Here is a 17876-nt window from a genome sequence, read left to right as displayed (position 1 = left end):
CTGGTGAAGCAGGACTGGTGGCTGGCCCTGTTGGTGGGTGCACCCCTAGGGTCCCACAGCTATGATGATTATACAGGCCATACACATTTCTCTGGGCAAGGAAAAAGCAACAGACAGGGCTGTGTGGCTTGAACGTGGATCAGGAGCTCTGACCTGACAGAAAAAGCATTCGTGTGATCTTGCAATGCCATCTAGTGGTGTGTGGGCACCTGGCAAGGCATTTCCCAGATTCTTGAAATCTCCTGGATTCCAGAGTCAGTCCTGAGCCCCAGGAGGCCTCTCCCACTCTCCCCGGGAGAAGCAGCAGAGACTCTGGAAAATGAAGTTGTCTGAGCTGCCAGGCAATAATACATTGAGTGAATAAAATATATGGGACCCAACAATGTGGAAGGCATTACATTAAGCATTTTGTAAACCTTAACTCATTTAAACTCCACAAAACCCCTGAGAGGTAATTCTTCATTCTTCTCATTCTTCAGAAGAGGAAACTGAGGCTCTGAGAGGTTAATATAGCCCAGCTCCTATGGCTAGAAAGTGGTAGAAATAGGATTTGAACCCATGATCTTTCTTTTAAGTTTTTCCTTAGTAATTGTTTTTATTACAACTAGTAGATCATCATGCTACGTAAAGGAAGGGTGTAACCTGCCTCCACCCCATGCCTCCCCAGGAAAACGGTGTGTATCCTCCATGGCTTTCTCCTTGCTGTATAGAGCCTAATTGGAGGACGTCTGCTCATTCTTGATAGTTTTTATTAAAGCAGTATCATACAATTTCCCTTACTCTGCAGCCTGATTTTCTCAGTACACCACACTCACTGCTTCTCGGGCAATTGAAACCAAGGGAAAATGGGAGGTCAATGCCATGGTTCAGACCTTCCCCCATACGCTGAACTTCTGTGGGGCCCTGGGAAATGCCACCTCCCAAAACCAGGCCACAGTGCCCCCTGGGAAGGGATCTGGCCAGCCATCTCCCTGCTGGTCTCACGCCCTGTATCCTGTGCTTCCTTCCAGGCTTTGCCCTATGTGGCCCTTCTGATAGTGATGCTGTTCTTCATCTACGCAGTGATTGGGATGCAGGTAGGACACCTCTCCTGCTGCTCCTCCGCTTCTACTTTCTCTTCCCAGCTCCCAGCCCCACTTTCTGGACACCTCCTCCCTCCTACCTCCCTCTTGCTCCGACTGTCCCTCCCTCTGCTTCCACTTCTGAGACAACAAAGTCACAAGAATTAGAACATCCTTTCAAATGGCAGCCTTATGGATAGGAGGATGAATGGCCAAGTGCGGTACACAACTTCTCTCTCCTGCACCCCAGGCCTGGCCTCTGCTCTCAGGTAGGGAAAAACACTCCAAGATTAACACCAGGGGCCTCTGTAGAGACAGCCCTTCCAAGAAACAACACTAAGGGTGTGTCAGACAGCACCCCTCCCTTTGCCCAGGTTTGCCGGCCTGAGAACTAGCCCCCAACCCCAGCATCATTACGCAGAAGCTCATGACTGAGAGGGAGGGAGAGAGGGAATGGAAGAGTGAAGGAACAAAGAAGGAGGAGGGAAGGAGGAAGTCAGGTGGGCAAGCTGTCCCCATCAAACATGCAGCAGTTTCAAGGGCCCCCTCACAGGTGCCCTCACACTCTGTGGCGTTCTCCAGCTGGCCTCTCCTCAGGGCTCCAGAGAGCTCCCACAGCCTAGCACTCACACTGGCAGGGAGCTTTTCCTCAGCAGCTCCCTAAGGAAGATTCTCCTACTTATTCCTTGCAGAAAGACCTCAAGTTTCCTAGGCCAAAATCTTTTGAGATGAGAAGAGCTACCTTAACCCTCACCAACGGTGGCAGCTTCTAAGATAGTCATATCTTTAAATGGTCATAAAAATAAGGAGACCCCTAATTTCATGGATAAATTAAGCTTGCCCAAGTCCAGACTGCTCTGAAATCCAAGAACTGAATTTGGAAGAGTGTTTGGGCATCTGGGCTGAAATGGCAAAGAAAAGGAGGCCAGAAGCGTAACTCTTGAGGGCCTAGCAGTGACTGTAATCAATACCACAGTGCTAGACACTTGCAAGTGGCTGCAAGAAGATCCTAGGCATTCTCACCACACCAAAAAAAAAAAAAAAAAGTTACCTGTGTTAACTGTGTGAGGTGATGGATGTGTTAATTATCTTGGTCTTGGTAACAATTCTACATTGCATTGTACATCAAATTACCACCACATTGTACATTTTAAATAGACACAATTATCTTTGTTAATTATTCCTCAATAAAGTTTTTTGAAAGAGAAAAAAATATATATTCTCAAGAATCTGCAGCCAGAAGGAGGAGGAGGAGGGGAAGAAGACCAGTGAACCCTCTGTCCCTACACAAAGCAGGGTGCTGGTTGCAGCTTCCACCTGCTCTTAGCCCAGCTCCCAGTGGCCCACAGGAAGGCCCATGGGTACTTTTCCTCTTACACCTGCCCAGTGTGGTGTATGGAGATCAGGGGCTGGATAGGTCAGCAGGTGCCTGCCTCCATGAGGCCCTGCCAGGTCATGACAGGGGACTCAGCTCAGCTATGGGCTGGATTGACCCACAGTCAGCTGTGACCCCTAAAGAGTCCATTGAACAATGAGTGTCCACCATGCACTGACTTACTCTCCTCTCCCCCTGCTTAGGTGTTTGGGAAAATTGCCCTGAATGACACCACAGAGATCAACCGGAACAACAACTTTCAGACCTTCCCCCAAGCTGTGCTCCTTCTCTTCAGGTGAGTCTCTGAGGACAGATGCATACAAACACACCTACATGATGCAGCCCTATGGTCTGGATGCAGAATGAGAGGGAACTCTTCCAGGGGACTGTGCAGGGAGAGAAATCTGTTGTTTCATTGTTATTTGCAATACTTTCCACTGAGCTGCCCACTGGTCACTGGCTAGTAACCACCCAAAAGCACTAGGTCGTCACAAGTCTAATACTGAAAGCACCGTGGTTTGGAAGCCAAACAGGCTTCAAGCCAAGATTGTGACACATTCGCTGTGTAAGACACCTAACTTCTCTGAGTCTCAGCTCCCTTGCAAACAGGTACAGCTATACCAATGTCAGTGTCATTTGCTGTAGTGGGTTATTATGTCCTCATGCACTTAGTCTCCTCCTCATTTTAGCCAGCCATGAGCCTTCACCCCTCTTGGAAGGCCACCACCTCAGGCCTAGCTGGAGAAAAGAGTGTTTCTCAGCCTGCTCCTGAGTGAGTGAGTCTATGCTGCAACCTACTTCTTCCTCATCTGACTCCTAATGACCTCTTTGGTCCTTCTCAGTTTCCTGTTCCTCACAGCCTGGAATTCTGGGGCCCCTATCTAGACCAGGGCTGGCAGATGAGAATGATTTACCCCATCCCCTGGACCAGATGACTTCTAAAGTCCATTCCAGATCATATATTCTACATATTATGGCCCTGGGAGAGGCAGTGAGCTCTCTACCATTCCCTGGGGTCCCTTTCCAGAAGATCCAGAGATCTATCAGACAGCATCACTTTCACCAAGTTCTATCAAATCCTTTCCCCACACCCAAGCTCAAGTATCATTATTGCTCAAAATGTATTAAATCAAAACACTTAAGCCTGTGCCATATTTAAATATCAGAGCTGAACATAGATATAAGACTGAGCACATGGGTCTATCTCCCCTCCTGTCCTAAAGCCCTTGATGACAGAAGATATTTCTTAAAAGAATAAACCCATAACAATACTAAGGTTGGCGGGGGGGACATGAAAGAGTGCTGTTACTGAACCAAGGAATGTTGAGGAATTTCTAAATGGAAGAAATCAGATGGGGTTCAATTGACAAAGGAACAAGATCTGAAGAAAACACCTTCCCAACAATGTGTGGCCTGTGAAAAAAGTGAGAGCACTTCCTGGATCCACAGGTGCACAGCACAGGAGAGACCATGACCAGGCCAGCTCCTCAAGGACCTGTATTTGGAGAGCATTTGCTAATGCTCACAAGCTGAAAGCAGCAGCACTGAACATCACACCCCTGGGCTTTGGGGTCTGAGAAGTAGAACAGGTCCCCCCAAGGAACTCCACCCTCAGAGATGCTACCTTCCCACCTCACCTGAGAGCACATCTTCTCTTTCTTCCATGATCTCCAAAGAGTCTCTCTAATGAAAATTTGATCCACAGAGTTGTGAACTGGGTTCTGAAGCACAAATAACAGTCAATAATAATACCAAAGTACTGGGGGGAAACTAGTATCAATAAAGAAAGGCACCATGCTCAATTAGCAGATGAATGAACACATGAGGAGGAAAAAGAATATATGAAGCTAAAAGATTTGAAAATAAATATAATTCATATCTTTAGAGAGATTGCAGAGCATATTACATCTGTTAAATTAAGAAGGAGGAGGAGAAGTGTTTTTTTTTAAGTTCATTTATTTTGAGAGAGAGAGAGCAGGGGCGGGGCTGGGAGAGAGAGAGAAAGAGAATCCAAAGCAGGCTCTGTGCTGACAGCTCTGGGCTCAGTCCCACGAACTGTGAGATAATGACCTGAGCCAAAACCAAGAGTCAGATGCTTAAGTGACTGAGCCACCCAGGCACCCCAGAGAAGTCATTATTAATAAGAACAAATTAAAGAAAGAACTCAAAAAAACATACAGTTGTTGAAATATTCAGAAAATGGGCACAGCTAAAGAATGAGGTACTGAGCTGAAAGGTCAAACCAGGATTCTCTTAGTACACAGCCAAAGGGACAAAAAAACTGAAAATATAAAATAAAAATTAACACATGGAGGATAGAACTGAAAATCCCATCTTTCTCATACAAATTCAGCTAGAAAAGACAGAAGGAATGGAGAGAAGGAAATGAAGGAATGATCAAAGAAAATTTCATATAAAGATCTGAGCCTTCAGATTGAAATGGCCTACTAAATGCAGAATAAGTTTGTCAAAAAGTCCCTTAGACACATTATGATGAAGTTTTAGAATACCAAGAATAAAGAAAATATCCTTAAAGCTTCCTAAGAAAAAAAATACTTTCAAAAGTATTCCTGGGAATGCAAGCTGGTGCAGCCACTCTGGAAAACAGTATGGAGGTTCCTCAAAAAACTAAAAATAGAACTACCCTACGACCCAGCAATTGCACTACTAGGCATTTATCCACGGGATACAGGTGTGCTGTTTCGAAGGGACATATGCACCCCCATGTTTATAGCAGCGCTATCAACAATAGCCAAAATATGGAAAGAGCCCAAATGTCCATCGATGGATGAATGGATGAAGAAGATGTGGTATATGTATACAATGGGGTATTATTTGTCAATCAAAAAGAATGAAATCTTGCCATTTGCAACTACGTGGATGGAACTAGACGGTATTATGCTAAGTGAAATTAGTCAGAGAAAGACAAAAATCATATGACTTCACTCATATGAGGACTTTAAGAGATAAAACAGATGAACATAAGGGAAGTGAAACAAAAATAATATAAAAACAGGGAGGGGACAAAACAAAAGAGACTCATAAATATGGAGAACAAACTGAGGGTTGCTGGAGGGGTAGTGGGAGGGGGGATGGGCTAAATGGGTAAGGGGCACTAAGGAATCTACTCCTGAAATCATTGTTGCACTATATGCTAATTTGGATGTAAATTTAAAAAAATAAAAAATAAAACAAGTTAAAATTGAAAAAAATACCAATTTTCATTATACTTGGTATTAGCAAAAGTACATACTAGAAGACAAAGGAATAATGTATTCAATATTATGAAGAAAATGTACTTTTGGACCTAGACTCCTATAATGCAGCCTAATTAGCACTGTAACAAAGCAAAATAGATTCCAAAAGCATAAGAACCCAGAAAGTTTACTCCGTCACATAAACCTTCTCTGAAACAACTACACAAGGATGCACTTCCACAGAATGAAAAATTAATCTAACAAATAGAATGAACAGAGTAATATTAGTAAAGAAGCCATGAAGTTTATAGTTATGAGTTATGAACAAAGAAATTATAAACCTTATATTAAATCTAAATAGTTGTTAAGGGAGGTATTAGTTATTAAAGAATTATTAATTTTTAAGTGTAATAATTATATTGTGGTTACATAAAGTTATCATTTTATTTCTTAGATGCATATTGAAATATTTAGGGTTGATATAATGATATTACATGAAGTTTGGGATTTGCTTTAAACTATTCCATCACAGAGATAAAAGGTGCCGTATAGGGAATATAGTCAGTGGTACTATACTAGTGTTGTATGCTGACAGATGGTGGCTACACTTGCAGTGAGCAGAGCATATAGACTTGTTGAATCACTGTGCTGTGCACCTGAAACTAATGTTAACACTGTATCAACTACTTCAATTTTTTTAAAAGGTGAGAATCCAAAATACAAAAGAATAAAATAAAATAATATAAAATAAAATATTCCAGCCAAAAGGGGAGAAGGGTAATTTGGGGGAGATATATGAAACACACACAGCAAAATATTGATGATTGTTAAGATTGAGTGATGGGTACCTGGGGTTTCTTTATAATTTCTACTTTTGTATATGGTTGAAAATTTTTGTAATAAATTTTTAAATAAGAAATAATAACTGTTAAGGGAAAATGTCCAAAACCTCAATAGCAATTTGCAAGTAAAAACCTTAAAATTATCTCAACAAAGTCAGAAGAATGAGGTGGTAGAAGAATAAGAAACATGAAAGTGTGCTGACATTCTTCTCTTGTTGTAGAGAGGAAAAGATGCTATTCAACCCTATGCACAGCCAGGGGAAAGTGTGTAAATATATATGTTAAATATTTGAAGGTCAACCATTAGAAAAACAGAAATGGAAATGTGTACATTCCAAATCACTAGAGGGGGCAAAAATCAGCAAGTAAAACCTTAGCAATTCCACAAAAGGAAGGAAAGGCAAAGGAAGGAGGAAGGAAGGTGGGAAGGAAGGAAGGAAGGAGAGAGAAGGGAGGGAAAGAAAATTAGAAAAGAAAACAAGATGGCAGGAATAAAAGCAAAGATTAATAATCACTAAATATTAAATTTCTCTATTAAAAGATACTCTAATGTTGGTTTTAAGAAATCTAACTGTAGCCTGTTTATAATATAGTAAAATAAAATGATCTAAAGAAAATAAAAATAAAGGAATGGAAAAAGAACAATGCTTAAAAAAATAGATGTAGTAATAACAGTATCAGAAGAAATAAAATTCCAAATGAAAGGCACTAAATAAGACAAAGAGGGATATTTGATATAGATAGAAGGTATAATCCACCAGATTACATAATAATCACAAAACTACATGAGCCTAACAATATAATTTGGAAATATATCAATGAGACTAATAGAATAATAAGGAAAAAATGAACACTCACATACACACACACACAGAAATACACACAATGGGAGATATGCCAAAAATGACAGATCAAATAGAACAAAATAAAAGAAAGGGTAAAGAATATCTAAAAACACAATTGATAGGGGCACCTGGGTGATTCAGTTGGTTGAGTGTCCAACTTCAGCCACTCATAGTTTGTGAGTTCGAGCCCCACATCAGGCTCACTTCTGTCAGCACAGAGTCTGCTTAGGATCCTCTCCCCTTCTCTCTACCCCTCCCCCACTTGTGCACGCATGCACACACATGCTCTCTCTATCTCAAAAATAAATATTTAATTTTTAATTAATCAATTAAAATTCAAAAAACACACAACTGACAAATTTAATGTAATAAATTTGTACTCAATAAATTGCAAAAAAAGAGTTATTTTTAAGCACCCAGAAACATTCACAAAAATTAGCCAAGATTTAAGTCACAAAGAAAAATTCAATAAATTGTAAAACTTCCCCTGACTCCAATACAGCAAAAATTATAAATTAACCACAAAATCAGTAGTCCCTCCAAAATCTATTCATGTAAATGTTTTGAGTCACTGATCTAAATAACTCAAAGCTGAAGCTTACATACTTCTTAGAAATGAAAAGTGAGAGCAGTACATCTTAAATTTATAAGACGTATCAATACCAAAGAAAATTTCAAAGCCAAAATTTTATTTTACAAATTTATAATAACCAAAACAATGGATGGAAAAAGAATAGCAAAATAACCCCTAAATATGAAATAACTCACTTATTAAAATAAAAGCAGAAATTAATAAAATATGAAACAAAAATATTTATCAATAGACCCTAAAACTAAGTCTTTGAAAATACCAGTGAATAGACAAAACTTCATCAAATCTAATTTTTTTAAAAAGACACATCAAGAATAAGAAAAGAAATACAATTATAGATATGCAAGAGATTTTCAGAATGATAAAATATGAACAAATTTATGTCAAATACTTGAAAATCCAGTAGGCACTTTTATATAGGAAAATATAAATCACAAAATTATCTTAAGAGGAAATTTTGTTTAGTTAGTCACAATAGAAATTGAAAAGGTAGTCAAAGTTTTAGTCCTCAAAAAGTCCCAAGATCCAGTATTTTTATGTGTGATGTCTACCAAAATATCAAAGAATAGATCATCCCTATGTTACATAAACTTTTCAGGAACAGAAAAAGGTAGAAACACCTCCTCAGTCATTCCATTTAGTCATTCCATAAGGCTAAATAAGGTTACTACCTTATGTATTAAGAAAGGGGAAAAAAGCAAGAAGTATAAATATGAAACCATGTAGACATAACTGTCATTGTTGGCAAACAACAGTCTAATCCAGGTAGAAAAAACAAGCAAATCAACTCAAAAACCTTATAACAATTAATAGAATCAGTAAAGTGGAAGATTAACAAAAGAAAACAATCACTTTCCTGTACTGGAAATTATTAGTTTGGTCAGCCTACTTTAACAAAATATGAAATGAGTGGCTTAAACAACAGACATTTCTTTCTCACACATCTGGAAGCTAGAAGTCTGAGATCAAGGTCCCAGTCAATTCAGTTCCTGGTGTGAGCCCTCTTCCTGGCCTACAGACAGCCACCTTATTGCTGTGTCCTCATATGATGAAAAAAATGGAAAGCTCAAGTCTCTCCTTCTGTTATTAAAAAGACACTAATTTTATCATGGGGGACCCAGCATTATGACCTGATCCAAATTTTATTATCTCCTGAGGCCTCACCTGCAAATTTATTGAGGTTTAAGGCTTCAACACATGAATTTGGTGGGGGACACATTCAGTCTATACCAGGTAATTAGTAAATATAAGAGAAAAGAGCACATACTATCACTTTTCCTAGTCAACATTATACTGCAAGTTTTATCCAATGCAATAAGAAAAATAAAAAGTAAGAATTGCAGAAGAAACAAAATTAAATGCCAAAAAATCGATTGCCAAACTCAACAACAGTTTTAAAATGGGCAAAAGTCTTGAATAGACATTTCTCCAAATATCCAAAGAAGATATATAAATGGCCAATGAGCATGTGAAAAGATGTTCAACATCACTAATCATAAGGGAGATATAAATCAGAACTACAGTGAGATACTACCTCATATTCATTAGGATACCTACTATCAAACAAAACAGAACAAAACAAAACAGAAAACAACAAGTGTTGGCAAGGATGTGGAGAAATCAGAACCCTTGAGCCCTGTTGGTGAGAAAGAAAAAGGCATAGCCATTGTGTAAAACAGTATGACGATGACTCAAAAAATTAAAAATAAAATTACCATATGAATCCTTGCACAATGTATAGGTAAATCAAATCATCATGAAGTACACTTTAAATATCTTACAACTTTGGGGACACCTGCGTGGCTCCATCTGTTAAGCATCCAACTCTTGGTTTCAGCTCAGGTCGTGATTTCAGAGTTTGTGAGATGGAGCCCCACATGGGGCTCTGCACTGATAGCACAGAGCCTGATTGGGATTCTCTCTTTCCCTCTCTTTCTGCCCCTCCCCAATGTGTGCCTGTGCACTCTCTCTCTCTCTCTCTTTCTCTCTCATACACACACACACACACAAAATAAACATTCAAAAAAAGAAAATAAATAAATACCTTACAATTTTATTTGTCAATTATACCTCAGCAAAACTGAAAACAAGTTGGCAAGTCCACAGAGCAATGGCATTTGTCCTGCACTGACGACCAGAGCATAGATTGGACAAACCTTTGGAGAACCAGGAATACCTAGTGAAAGTGAAGACGACCCTAACTTCCACTTTCTAAGCAGATATCCAAGGCATGGACCTGCATTTTGATTGCAGTCTTCTTTATAATAGCAAAAAAGAAAAGAAAAACCTTAAGCAGGACAATGGGGTTTTTTTTAACGGTATATACATAGAGTATACTCCTATATGGTAGTTATGTTGAATGAACTAGAACTAAATGGATAAATCTTAACATGAATTGCAAAAAAAGAGGGACTTTTCAGAAAAGGCAGTTTGTCACCATTTATATATAGTTTTAAAACATTCAAAACAATGATATATATTTTTGTATCTGATAGTGACTGTATCAGACCATTCAGGGAATGATAAACACCAAATTCAATTCAGTAGTTCCCTCTGGGCAGGGAGGATGGCACAAGGGGTAAGAGAAAGATCCAGAGATATGAGATGGGCCCCATGGGTGGTAGACTCTCTCACCGCTCTCCCTTAGGTGTGCCACAGGGGAGGCATGGCAAGACATCATGCTGGCCTGCATGCCAGGGAAGAAGTGTGCCCCCGAGTCAGAGCCCAGCAACAGCACGGAAGGGGAAACGCCCTGTGGCAGCAGTTTTGCCGTCTTCTACTTCATCAGCTTCTACATGCTCTGTGCCTTCCTGGTAAGCCAAGGTGGGGCTGAACAGCCATGGGTATGAGTGTGCAGTTCAAGGCAGCCCAGGCCCTCTATCTACCTTTGCAGCTTGCAGTCAGAGCAACTCCATCAGAGGAACTAGCTTGCAGAGACTGAGTTAGGAGGAATGTCCAACCATCAGACAAGGACACAAAGCCCTGGGCCAGAGTGAGCCCAACTAGCATCTTTCTTGTCCATTCTTGGCTCTTGTGATGGTGTCATTGTACTAGAGGACAGAGGGGATGTGTGTGGAGGCCTAGAGGCAACCTGTATGTTTTCGACACTTTGATGCAGAGTGCAGGAAGGGTGGTGGATAAAGCTGCCCTCTGTCCTTGGCAGTGCTACCCAGCAATTGTGTATGAGAGAAACTGTCCAGACCACATGTGGGGTTCATCCAACCCTGCTCTGATGCAAGCAAATTCATACCCAAGAGACCCAAGTTCCAGGGACTGGTGTTTTAAATGGTGAATATAGCTGGTCTTTAGAAACATGGGCTTCTGCCACACATGGCACCGGCTGGCAAAGAGGATTCAAGTGTGCAGGAGGTCCTCTTGTAGAAACTCATCATATCTCTGTCCTCGGCAGATCATCAACCTCTTTGTAGCTGTCATCATGGACAACTTTGACTACCTGACAAGAGACTGGTCAATCCTTGGTCCCCATCATCTGGATGAATTTAAAAGAATCTGGGCAGAGTATGATCCTGAAGCTAAGTAAGTTCCCAGAGAGAAAGACTGATTCCCAAAACCCAGAGAACATTATGTGACCACACCTATAGAAGAGGTTCAGAACAGTTTAGCATTGGGTAGATCGACTGGAAACACTGAACTGCACCAGATGCCAGGGCCAAAGGTCAAAAGGACCAGTGATACACCAGGCATCTTTGGCTAAGTCAGGAACATGTCTGCTATTTTCAGTTGGACAGAAGGATGGGGGATCCTAGTGTCAGGAATAACTAGTAAGTATTCAAGTTAAAATATTTAGTCAAGTAGATCTCACTCCATTCTTGCTTCAGGTTCAAAGATACCCTCATAGGTCCATCACATTCGGTTGATGCTCAATAAATGCCTTTTGGTCAGATGGTTAGATTGCAGCAGCAAGTATCTGTAAGAATCTCATTGTACTCCTGAAAGTCTCTTCCACCTTAAGCAAAGCACTGGTGGAAAATTGTTCATTAAAAGCACTGGTGGAAAATTGTTCATTAAAATGTATATATTGGTTTTGGAGTTTTACCATGAATTCTGCAATTCTGCACCAAGTTTGACCAACAGAACAATAGCTTTGGAGAGCCCAGACTGAGTCCTGGGCTGCTAGTCGAAACCACAACTCTTGACTGATCTTTGACTCCTCTCCTTCCTCTTTTAGGGGTCGTATCAAACACCTAGATGTGGTGACCCTGCTCCGGCGGATTCAGCCCCCACTGGGTTTTGGGAAGCTGTGCCCTCACCGCGTGGCTTGCAAAGTAAGAGATGACCTGAGTTCAAAGGAGAAAAAGAAAAAATATGGAAGGGAAGAGGCCTATTTGTCTTGTGACCTTGGTCAGACCTTGATCCTTACAGGGATTGAAGACAATATTTTATGTGCCTAAAGCAATGAGCATGGGCCAGATTATATTTTGAGGTTCCTACCAACAATCAGTCCTCAGACACCATAAAGGAAAGATGAAATGGATGCCTCATGACCCAACCAGCCACATGCCCAGTCCCATCAAGCTGCACCACCTAGGCATCCTAGAAGACTTCCAGCCAAGGACAGATGGATTAGGGGTTCTCTTCCTGGGATCAGGGGGCTATTAGAGTGTCTATGTATCAGACTCAGGGACCTGTAAATCTCTAAAATTGTGTGCAAAATCACTGAAACACTCACAAATTGTACCAGGGAGAGGATCCATCATGTTCGTATTTCTAAGTGAGTCCATGACGCCATAAAAGTAAAAACAAACATCCTAGTCTCTTTAGACCTGTTGCTCATGTGGCCCTCACATGACCCTGAGAGTGAGCGCCCCCTTCAATTGTGTGTCCGGGCACCTCCCTTACCTCATTATAATCCCAACCAGGTAGCCCCACAAATGCTGAAGGGTATTGTTTCCACTCTCTCCACTCTTCTTTCAATCCCCATTTCCACCACTCTGTACCCTTATTGGAATAACAATGAGCTGAAAGGGGTTAAGGAAAGTGAGATCAGAGAGCTGTATAGAAGAGACTCAAATAGAAAAATTTAACTCTGTGGATAAACCATTCATGGAAAATGGAGAACTGAATCGTGCTCTGTTTTACTCATTTTTTTCTCACTTGTATCTCCACCTTGTTCCAAAAAAGATGTTAGAAGATTTCCAAGGGTATAGAAGATAAGACCAAAAAAAAGAGCACAAATTAAATGTAAAGTCAAAGCACAATGGACAAAAAAGCAGGGACAAATGTGGCCTGCACAAGGTGACAGTGTGTCTTTGTGCCTTCCAGGCTGCCTGGGTGTTGAGCTTCCCCACGGCCAGTCCACAACTCACACTGTCCTTGAGAGTCAAGAAGATCCAGTCACTCAGGAAAATTATAAACCTTTTTGGCACTATGGTTAATGGGACACCATACGATCTAACGAATAAGATCTTTGACTACATCTTGAGAGCAGATGCCAGAATGGTGCTCTTTCTCATAATTACTCTGGTGTGTGCTGAGGGCCGCACACCAGGGCACAATGCAATAGCAGCTATTTTGGGTGGTGAGAATGGAGGGAAAAGGGCAATCTGATCCAATCCAGTCAACAAGCTTTTAATTCAGCTTGATGCAGAGGTATATTTTTCAATATACAGAAAAGAAGATACACTACACCTCCTGCATGCAAACCTGCCATTACTGTCTCTCTTGTCAAGGCTTTGGATGAATGCTGCTGGCAGGTGGGCTCCTGGCAAATGCCTGGCATGCAGCTGTTCTTCGTTGCCAGTAGAAAGCACACCCATATGCCTGAGCAGACATTTGAGCAGAGGAGGGGGTTGTGTGGGCTTACCATCCTTTTGTGGAGGCAAGTGTCTAATAAGGACAATTTCCATTCTTCCTTCACTCTGTGTGGTAGGGTGAAAGTACTTATGGCAGAGCTGAGATTCTCCCCAGAACAGATTTTGAATACATTTTAGTGACCCATGCCTCAACCCCCACCTGCTCCCAACACACACACAAGTTTCAAGGCTCCCTCCTGGCATTCTCCTGCCATGGTGGTTCTGTAGGTCCTTTGAGAACTGTTTGCTGTAATCACCAGCTTTGCCTCCCTTTCTCCTCCAGCGCCTGGTCTCCATGAACATGCCTCTGAACAGTGATGGGACTGTCATGTTCAATGCCACCCTGTTTGCCCTAGTCCGGACAGCCCTGCGGATCAAAACAGAAGGTAAGGGTCATCTGAGGGCCACTGGGAGAGCCATTCAGAAGGTCTAACAGGTTAACAAAAGAGGAAACCAATAGGCTATAAAGTGCTCCCAGGATCTTCCCATCCTGTGTATCAGAGCAGCGGCTCAGTGATAACCTTCACATGCTGAAGAGGCCTGGCCTGCTCATGTTTCCTTTGCTCCTTGAATGGCCTTTTGGCCTCTAGCCTATTTATTTTGAACCCTAGCTTTCCATCAATGTCTATGAATGATTCTGGGTGATATCTTGAAGTCATAGCTTATACTTCAAAAGCAGAAGGTGATGAGTGTTACCTGAAGCAGGACTAAGCCCCATCTAAATGAAATTTTACTGACTGTGTGGATCTCTCAAATGTTTACCTTTCTTTTTAAATTAGAAGTGTCAGGAAGGGGTCATATTGGCAAATGGTGATTATGGTCAAGGTAATCACGTACAATTATACAGGCTGTGCCTGGATCGAGGTGCTCAGCTAGCTGACAGGTATGGGTTAAGATCTCACCTGTGCTTTGCTAGCCGGGCCATGCTCCCTCAGGGATGTGTCCACCTGAAGGGATGCCTTCTGGTTTACACAAATGTGCCCTATGGGCTAGCAGCAGCCTTGGCTGAGATAATCAGCTGTCTTTGTAATTGATAAGTATTTCTGAACCACTCTGTGGAAAAGGCTATATAGAATGTACCTAAGAAGATGCAATTGCTCTCCAAGAGCTTCTAGCTTAATTACAATGTTTCCTAGAGTGTGGTCAAAAGACCACCTGCCTCAAAGTCAGCTGTTGAAGCTTGTTTAAAACTTGATAAGGCATTTATTCTCTCTCTACTTCAGTTTCTTCATTTGTAAAATAAGAATGATAATGATGTGTGGGAATTCAGTTCAGTGAAGAATCCAAAGAAGTGCCATTTCTCAGTTAAATCCTTCCACAAAATAATAGAAACATCTACAATGAAGGAAAACAAGAACCAGGCCAGCAAGACACATGTCAAAGTAATGAGCTAATCTTTAAAAAATTGAAAATAGTTCAAGTTATGCTGTCAAACTAAAGAGAAACAAAGGCTGAAGAAGGCAGTCTGAGATTCTGGTGTAAGAAGACCCTGAATCCACCTCCTCCCAAGGACACACCAAATCTACACCCACATATAGAGCAATTCATCCTGAAAAACAGCTTCTGCACAACAAATGTTAGAAGCACCACACAGAGAATGGCAGGAAAGATGAAAACATGGTAACCATGGGAACACCCTGACCAATGTGATGACCTGCAGTGAGGAGGGATAGCACTGAGGGACCTGCACCCAGACTCACCTACCCTGAGACACAGGGGGAAAACAGGCAACAGGACTATAAGTGAAGGAAATCCATTTACGTCCACTAAGTGGTGGGGGGAGTACTGGAATTCTTTCCAGGTTGGAGGTACCAAAAAGCACCATTGTTTACATTCCTCTTTCACCTTGATAATGCAGATGAGAGCAGGGTCTAAGTGCTCTAGTTGGCCTGATAGGGTTGCTCCAATGAGCCCCAGGCCCTTAGCCCACACCAGCTTCCCCCAGGTAGCCCCCACCCATGCCCACCAACTCCAGCCAACCCACCAAGGTGACCTGGTCTCAGTGCACCCCAGGAAACCCCCAGTCAGTGTCTGTTGAGCTCCAGCCATTCCATCAGGGTGATCCAAGCACCGTATGTCCCTTGACTCCCTGAGGCCCTGCTGGCTTCAACTCCAGCCAGCCAGCCAAAACTTCCAGGCACATGCAATCTACACAGGGGATGGTCCTACATGAGGCCACTCCTTGAGAATAGAAGAGGTAGTTATTTCACCTAATTTGTAGAAACAAAAATTGAAAGTCAAACAAAATGAGGAGACAGAAGAATATGTTCTAAATGAAAGGGAAAAATAAAACCCGGGGGCAGGGGGGGTGGGGGTGGGAAATCCCTGATGAAATGGAGATAGGTAATTTACCAGACAGATTTCAAAGTAATGGCCATAAAGATACTCACCAAACTCAGGATAAGAATGAAAGAACACAGTGAGAACTTCAACAAAGAGTTACAAAATATAAGAAAGTACAAAACAGAAGTCACAGAGATGAAGAATACAAGAATTGAATTGAAAAATACACTAGAAATCAACAGCAGATTAGATGATACAGAAGAGTGGATCAGCAATCTGGAAGACAGAATAGTGGAAATCATCCCGTCAGAACAGCAAAAAGAAAAAAGAATTTTTAGAAATGAGAATGGTTTTAAGAACCTCTAGAACAACATCCAAATGCACTAAAATTCACATTATAAGGGTTCCAGAAGGAGACGGGGGGGGGCAGGAAACTTATTTGAAGAAATAATGACTGAAAACTTCCCTAACCTGGGAAAGGAAACAGACATCCAGGTCCAGGAAGCACAACAAGTCCTAAAAGAGAACCCAAAGAGACCTATACCAAGGAATATTATTAAATTGTAAAAAGTTAAAGACAAGGGGAAAAAATTTTAAAGCAACAAGAGAAAAACAACTTGTTATGCCCAAAGGAACCCCCCATAAAACTATCATCATATTTTTCGCATAAATTTTGCAGGCCAGAAGTGAGTGGCATAATATATTCAAAGTATTGAAAGAAAAAACTGTCAACCAAGAATGCTCTACCTGGCAAGGTTATCATTCAGAATTGAAGGCGAGATAGTTTCTTAGACAAGCAAAAGTTAAAGGAGTTCCTCGACACTAAACCAAGCTTATCAGAAATGTTAAATGGTCTTCTTTAAGCAGAAAAGAAAAGGCCATAACTGGAAATAGTACCTGAAGAAAAAACTCACTGATAAAGAGAATATATGTATTTATATACTTATATTTATCAGTAAATCAGCCACTTAAAAAGATAGTATGAATAGGGGTGCCTGGGTGGCTCAGTCGGTTGAGCATCCAACTTCAGCTCAGGTCATGATCTCGTGGTCTGTGAGTTCAAGCCCCACATCGGGCTCTGTGCTGACAACTCAGAGCCTGGAGCCTATTTCAGATTTTATGTCTCCCTCTCTCTCTACCCCTCCCCTGCTCATGCTCTGTTTCTCTCTCTGTCAAAAATAAATAAACATTTAAAAAAAGATAGTATGAATATTAAGAAAACAAAAATAGTAATTTAACTATAACTACAGTAAGTAAATAATACACAAAATAAAAAATATATCAAATATAACATCAAAAACATAAAATATTGCGGGTGGTGGGTAAAAATGTAGTGCTTTTAGAATGTGTTCAAACTAAAAACAAATTTTGTTCAAACTGAAGTGACTATTAGCTTAAAATAAACTGCTATATATATAGAGAGAGCAATATTTATGAACATCATGGTAACCACAAACCAAAACCTACAATAGATAAACAAAAATAAAGAGAAAGAAACCCAAACATAACTAAAGAACCATCAAACCACAGTGGAAGACACCAAAAGAAGAAAAATGAAACAGAGAAGAACTGCAATAATAACCAGCAAACAATTGACCAAATGATGATAGTACATACCTATTAATAATCACATTAAAAATAAATGGACTAAATGCTCCAATCAAAAGACATAGGGTGTCTGAATGGATAAAAAACAAGACCCATTTATATGCTGCCTATAAGAGAGTCATTTCAGATCTAAAGCCACTCGGAAACTGAAAGTGAAGAGATGCAAAAAGATATTCCAGGGAAATGGAAACAAAAAGAAAGCTAGTGAGGCAGTACTCATATTAGACAAAATAGACTTTAAAACAAGGACTATAACAAAA

At 40.9% G+C, this 17876-nt stretch overlaps 1 protein-coding gene across 11 annotated transcripts in view; it reads left to right on the top strand.

Annotated features, from left to right (window-relative positions):
* The window catches only part of CACNA1C (calcium voltage-gated channel subunit alpha1 C), a 664692-nt gene that overhangs the window by 616335 nt on the left and 30481 nt on the right, over window positions 1–17876 (top strand). For all 11 annotated transcript variants that reach the window (XM_032593890.1, XM_032593889.1, XM_032593891.1 and 8 more), the window contains 6 exons: window positions 1011–1076; window positions 2640–2731; window positions 10560–10725; window positions 11322–11449; window positions 12102–12198; window positions 14009–14111. In XM_032593890.1, coding sequence (XP_032449781.1) covers window positions 1011–1076; window positions 2640–2731; window positions 10560–10725; window positions 11322–11449; window positions 12102–12198; window positions 14009–14111 — 652 coding nt within the window. The remainder of the gene's footprint in view (window positions 1–1010; window positions 1077–2639; window positions 2732–10559; window positions 10726–11321; window positions 11450–12101; window positions 12199–14008; window positions 14112–17876) is intronic.

The sequence above is a fragment of the Lynx canadensis genome, chromosome B4, assembly GCF_007474595.2.
Source record: "Lynx canadensis isolate LIC74 chromosome B4, mLynCan4.pri.v2, whole genome shotgun sequence".
Taxonomy (NCBI): domain Eukaryota; kingdom Metazoa; phylum Chordata; class Mammalia; order Carnivora; family Felidae; genus Lynx; species Lynx canadensis.
Note: the sequence above shows the minus strand (reverse complement) of the source record. Positions and strands in the feature narration are given on the sequence as shown.